This window comes from Eschrichtius robustus, chromosome 5, assembly GCF_028021215.1.
Source record: "Eschrichtius robustus isolate mEscRob2 chromosome 5, mEscRob2.pri, whole genome shotgun sequence".
Classification (NCBI taxonomy): Eukaryota; Metazoa; Chordata; class Mammalia; order Artiodactyla; family Eschrichtiidae; genus Eschrichtius; species Eschrichtius robustus.
This window is the reverse complement of record NC_090828.1, coordinates 21,443,975-21,450,712: the sequence shown is the minus strand read 5'-3', so window position 1 is coordinate 21,450,712 and position 6,738 is coordinate 21,443,975. Positions and strand designations below refer to the sequence as shown.

Genomic DNA, 6,738 nt, shown 5'->3' with positions numbered 1-6,738 from the left:
AAGGAATTCACCTGCTAGGAAGACAAGAAGAGGCCAGGAGTCCCAGGGCTTCACTGTAGGTTCACACACACACACACACACACACACACACACACACACACACAGGCCCTGCCCCATCTGTACTCTCAAAGGAGAAACCATTTCTTGTGAGGGAGAAGACTCTAGGGGTGGAGCAGACACAGGAGAGAGGGAAAGCAGTTTATACCATAGAGGGAAAACAGGACAGAGAAAGGAAAAACTCACATAGGGGAAAGGACACTAGTGGTAGGGAAAGAAATTTTATTTTCAAGCTTTTAAGAGAATAATACAAACAACAGAGAGTTTTAAAAAACCCTAAAAACTAGTTTAAAAAAGTACTTGACAGTGTCCCTTTCATACCCACGGATGATGCGACCATTGTGCAATGACAACAAGAAACTCTGCAGGTGACCACCCCGTGGCCTTCCCTGGCAGGGTCCCAGAACCAGCAGGCGGGCTCAAGGGACAGTGCTCCCTGCCAGGGTCCCTGGGCCCGCCTTGCTGCATGGGAGGGACCAGGGAGAAGGTAGCACTGAGGGATTAACCAAACTGCCCTCGGGGGAGGGTCCCGAGCAGCAAGGAATACTTAGATTGGTCTCCACTCCACTCCTTGGGGCACATCCGGCCAACTTCCTCCCATTTGCTGCAGCAGCTCTCCTGGGAGACCCTGGGCAGGAGGTGCCCTGCCATGGGGGGCCCTGGGTCTCAGCAGGTGCCAAACCAGGAGGGGCTGTTGCCCTGAGCATGTCCTGGCCATGGGTGGTATTGGGTGATTGGGAAAATCACTCCTGGATTGACAGCTTTGAAGGCTGAAGCCACGGCAGCAGGACTGTGCTCAAGATACCCATGGGAAATCTGTACTATTGTTGCGTGTGTGTATGTGTGTGTGTGTGTGTGTGTTTCCTGTAAACATCTTTGAGCCAAATCACCATAAAATAAAGTAACAAGGGCACAGAAAGACACCCTACTCCAAACCTACGCCCTCTTTGAGCCCATCTGAAATTGAGAGTTCCCAGTTTGGAAGGTTTGGAAGGGGAAGAAACCCTCCTCCCTCTGGCGGCTCAGGCCAGCATCTCCCTCCCTGCCCCTGAGGCCTGAGTCAGGAATCCTGCCCACCCAGGTGAGCCCAGGGGCCGAAAATGCTAGGAATCTCATCCCTGCCAGCTCCCACCCATCCCTCTCCCTCCCCCCAACTGCCCCTGGAACACAGCCCAGGGAGAAACCAAAGCAAACTCAAGGGTAAAACAAGGAGGGCAACAAGTGCTTTTTCTTCCCACACGTGCACACGTTGGCACCACCGCCACCAGACACACAGCTTCGCCCCCCCCCCAGCCGCCACTTCTCCCCGGTGTTTTGCACAGGGGGGCACCTCTGGGTGCCTTTGCTGTTGTGTTTTGTTAGGCTCAGTATGTATTGCACTTCGCTGCTGAGTTTGTATTGGTTTTCCTCGTGCTTGTTGGAGAATGGTATTGCCTGGCTGGAGATCACGAAACCGCTCACAGCACCAGCCTCCCTCCAACTCCAGTCCTGCCCCCAGGCCCCTCGAGCGCCGCCCACCCCCCCCCCCCCCCCGCGCCTGCCCTCTGGCCCCTGGGGTGCCTCCATGCCTCCCCACACCTGCTCCCCAGATGGCATCCTGTCAGGGCGGCCCCCCCCGGCCCCTCCTCTCCTCGCTCCTGTGCGTGCGTGTGTGGTCACGGCTCCCTCCCAGGTCTCTCCTCTCACACCGTCGTGACCCTCATGACCAGCTCTCGGCTGCCGCCCTGGGGGCTCCGCTGTTCATGAGGTCTTAAGTGACTCAAGATGTGCAGGATGGTGTAAGCACAGTGGTGATCGGACAGAGGGCCTGAGGGGTGGCCGGCCGCCCGGGCAGGGCCTTCCTCAGGGGCAGGGGTGCCCGCAGCCTCCTCTTCAGAGGGGGGCGCATTGGCCTGGGTGGACGAGGAGGTCCGGGGGTTGGTCCTGCCTCCTGCCTTTTGATCCTCCAGGTCCTTCGTCTTGTCATAGTTCAGCACTTTCCACTGCTGGTTGACAGCCTGCCACCGTTTAAAGATGCGGTACACGGAGGGTCCCTCATGAATGATGAGGCCTGGGCAGCAGGGAGAAGAGAACAACAAAGGCGAGTAAGAGATAGCAGCTCACTGCCGGGAGAAACCGGTCTCCCTCTGTTTATAAGTGAGTATAGGCATTGGGTAAGCCAGATTTATGTTGGTTTGATTTGCTCTTTTCAAACCTACCTTTCAGCTCTGGGCCACATGGCACCCATCCTTACATTTCTAGGCTCAACGAGTCTTTGGAAGTATGTGGAAGGCCACCACACTGAGGGCATGAAATAGTCGGGCACCTACATGCAGTGCTTTTGCCTGCCTCTGCTCTACCCCTCCTACTCCTTGGCCTGACAAAATCCAAATTCATTGTCCATTAAGGCGTAATACAAATATCTTTTTCTCCCTCTGCCATGTATCTGTGGCACCTGGCACTTAGCAGATGGTGACTGAATCCTGTGCCTTCAAAGGTACCATAAAAGAGACCCTATGGTCATTCCATACCTGCTGAACGTCCGAAATTCCACTGATTACCTCTCGGCTATTTAACAACAAGCCCAGTGCTACTAATATACACACATTGCTGGCGGAGAGAACTTTGGCATGGCTCTATTGGCCAGGGGCAGTGTAGAGTCAGAAACGAGCTATGTCAGACAACCAGGAAACTAAATATTAATTGTGTGCCTACTATGTGCTAAGCACTAGGGATAGCGCAGTGAGCAGGACAGGCAGGGTCCTGCCCTCAGAGTGCTGGCATTCTAGTGGAGAGACACACAACAGACACGGAAACAAACCAATAAGACTATTTCAGGCACGGACATATGCTATGAGGAAGATAAAATAGGGGGAAATAGCCACTGCCTGCAGACACTGAGAGTCCTGTTTGATGGAGACGGTAGTAAGGGCTTGTGAGGGAGGTGATATCTGAGTTGAGACTTAATTTCTTTTTTTTTCTTTTTCTTTTCTTTTCCGGCCGGGCCACGCAGCTTGTGCGATCTTAGTTCCCCGACCAGGGATTGAACCTGGGCCACAGCCGTGAAAGCGCCGAGCCCTAACCACCGGACCACCAGGGAACTCCCTTGAGTTGAGACTTAAATGATGGGAAGGAGGGATCCATGCAAAGTCTAGAGAGAGAGCACGTTAGTGGCAAGAACTGAGGCACAAAAGCCAGGAAGTGGGAATGCAAGGCACCCGGCTCAGAAAGGAGGTCAGTGTGGCCAGGGCGCAGGGAATGAGTGAACGAGTGGGGCAGTGCAGGGAGATGGGGGTCAGAGGCCAGTCTATGGTAAGGCCTTACAGGCCATGGCAAGGGATTTATATTCTATCTTGAGTATAAGGGGAAGCCATTGAAGGGCTGTAATAGGAGGACGATGTGGTCTGATATACCCTTCAGAAAGGCCATCCTGGCTCCTGTGAAACAATAGACTGAAGAGGGACAAGAGTAGATGCCAAAGACCGAGAAAGTGATGTAGTGATGCAACTCGGCAATGATGGCCGCTTAGACTAAGGTGTAGCGGCGGAGGAAGTGAGAGGCCACTGGAGTCAGGATGTATGTTGGGGGCAGAGCTGACAGACTTGTTGGCAGGTGAGGTGAATCAAGAGAAAACTCTGGACAACTCTGAAGCTTCTGGCCTCAGCAGTTAGATGAGTATTGGTGTCATTGACTGAGGTGTGGTGGGCATGAGGGTCAGGGGTGTGGATCTGTGTGGTGGTGGCAGCCACTGTATTAGTTTCCAATTGTTGCTGTAACAGATCGTCACACATTCAGTGGCTTGAAACTACACAGATGTATTCTCCTGCAGTTCTGAAGATCAGAAGTCTAAAAATCAGTGTCACTGGGCTAAAGTGAAAGTGTCATCAGGGCTGTTTTTTTTCTGGTGGCTTTGAGGGGAGAATCTATTTCCTTGCCTTTTTTCAGCTTTTAGAAGTTGCCTGTGTTCCTTGCCACTTCCTTGCATCACTCTGCCCTGTTCTTCTGATGTCACATCTCCTACTCCTCTCCTGTCATTGAGTCTCCCTCTGCCTTTCTCTTATGAGAACACTTTGATTACATTGGGTCCACCTGAATAATCCACGAAACTCTACCTGTTACAAGATTCTTAGGTTAGTCACATCTGCAAAGTCCCCTTTGTCATATAAGGTAACATTAACAGGGATTAGGACCTGGGTGTCTTGGGGGACCATTATTCAGCCTACTACATTCATTAATAGTTCTATTTTGGTTATGGTAAATTTAAGACACCTGATAGGAATCTCAATAGAAGGGCTAGGTAGGCAGTTGGACATATGAGTCTGAAGCTTAGGAAGAGGTCTTGCCTGGTGTTGGAGGTCATCAGTGTAGAGGTGGAATCTGAAGCCTTAGGAATGGCCCAGATCTCCTGGGAGAAGAGGTAGATGGACAAAAGAAGAGGGCCCATGACAGAGCCCTGAAGCTTCTGGTAATATGGAGGTTTGGTGGAGGCAGAGCCAGGAAAGGAGGTTCTGAAGGAGCAATAAATGGTGTAGAAGCAAGACAAACAAGTGTGGAGACCCAGAAGTCTAGAGAAGGACATGTTTCATGAAAGAGCGTGTGATAACCCCTTGAAATGCTGTTGAGAGGTCAGCTCAAGTGAAATGAGGATGAGGATGAAATTAGCTTGGTGGGCACAGAGGAGGTAGGAGGAAAGAGGCAATAGTGGGGAAATCAGGTAGTTCTCATCCAAGTGCATCTTTTTCTTCCATGAAGTCATCAGCTAAGGTGGGAAGGGTTAAGGGAGGAAGTGTTGAAGATTTGTGGGGAGAAGAGAAGGTGGAAAATAATTATCTTGCAGAGTGAGAGAATGAATTTACAAGGGAGAGGTGGTAGAATTATCTGACAGTGTTGAGCACCTATTTGAGATTTGTGGCCACAATTTAAAGTGGGTCTAGTCATTGGTTGGGTGGTTTTAATTAGCACAGACTGTCTTTCCAGGTAAGTATGGCAGGAGAGAGAGTGGGACATGAGAATTATGGATGTTTGCAAAGGGGGGTGTTTATCATGTTGGCCCATGGAGTCTAGACCGGGAAGGAGGGAAGTAAGAACACAAAGGGATAAGGAATCATGAAAATGGAAAAGTGGAAAGCGATAGGGTCAATGCCAAGAGGTTTCTATGAATTTGGAGAATTGCTAGAGTCGGTGAACTACAAGGATAGGGGGTGATGATCAGAGAGTGGGGTGTTTAAATCCAGATTTTGAAGGGATGTGGTTCTTGGTGGTGATGAGCACTAGGGAGTGACCACTTGAATGGGGCTGAGGTGGGCTGGAGGGAAAGTTCTTCGGAATAATGAGGAAGGCAGGGAGTTGGACAGATTATCTGCATCAGCCATCCTCAGTTCTATCAGACCAAATGCCCCCTTTTTATAACAAATTATAACAAATATATTTTAATATCCCCTTTTCTGTTCTGAAATGGAACTTACAAAATAATCCAAGCTACTATGGTTTCTTTTTTTAACTAATATAATGCCCTAACAGATTATGTAAAGAAAAACAAAGGGGAAGTCATTTTATAACATGATAATATAAATTTCAATATAAATGCTGGGGCACAACCACTTTAGAAAACAAACCAAAAACCTCATACGTTTGCAAAAAGCCCCCTAGGGGATGGTAATACCTCTTCCAAGGACCACTGATCTACAGAGATGCTGAGACAGGTGTGGTGGGAGGGAGTGTGTGAGCCAGGTGCACAGGGGATGTGAGGAGTGAGTAGGCAGTCAGCAGCCAGCAGCATCCAGAAGGGAAAAGGGCTGGTGATGTATGATGACATTCACTTCAAAGGGGCTGGGGCTTCTGGAAGATAAAGGAAGAGAAGCAGTTTGGAGATGGTAATGGGGAGCAAGGAGGACTGGCCCCAGCTCCAGGCCCCCAGGGTACAGTGTACTGGAGACAAAGCAGCCACCACTTAAGACAGCCATGCAAGAAACAATGTCCTCAGGAGACACCTTTATTTCAATTAAAGGATGAGGAAAGGAACACTCGGAGGAGAGGTTGCCAATGGTGGACCATGAGGTCCAGAGGGCATGTGGAAGGGCTGGGAAGAAAGGGCCAGTAAAGGGATGAGAAAAATAAGAAAGGGATGATTGTCCATATGGTGAAGATGGTTTGAGAGGCTGGACTCACGGTGAGTGAGATGGCTGGGGATGAGGTACAGTGGGATTCTCTTGCAGCACTGTAAATCTAGGGGCAGCTGGTCTGTCCCCTGCGAGGAAGAGCTGATTCATAGGAGCAAACAGTGATGAGTCACTCCAGCCAACTCCACGTCAAGCAAAGAGACTGTATGGGAACATCTCAAAGCCTTTTCAACCTCCAACACGCTGCGATTCTAGGAGACAAGACAGCCACCCACTGCTACCCTTTCCTCCAGGACTCCAACAGCTCCTAAAATTGTACTTTGTGCAACAGGTCTTCGAGGGTTCACTGAAGGAGAGACAGTCTCCCTGTCGCCCAGTTGTTCCTAATCCTTTGGATCATGTGTCCCTTTGAGGATCTGATGAAAGCTAAGGACCATATTCCTGGAAAAAAACCCAGACACATGAACTGTCTTTATGATTTTAGTGGGTTCATAAATCTCCTTTGGACCACCTGTGGACCCCTTGATCTCCTGCCTGGTTCTGGACAAGGAGACTTCCTCTCTGCCCACTTTCTCACCCTCTC

At 50.2% G+C, this 6,738-nt stretch overlaps 1 protein-coding gene across 1 annotated transcript in view; it reads right to left on the bottom strand.

Moving 5' to 3' along the window:
• Positions 1-1,739: 1,739 nt before the first annotated feature.
• The window catches only part of MARCHF4 (membrane associated ring-CH-type finger 4), a 99,662-nt gene continuing 94,663 nt past the window's right edge, over positions 1,740-6,738 (bottom strand). The window contains exon 4 of the mRNA XM_068543785.1: positions 1,740-2,107. Within this exon, the coding sequence (XP_068399886.1) occupies positions 1,740-2,107 (368 nt within the window). The remainder of the gene's footprint in view (positions 2,108-6,738) is intronic.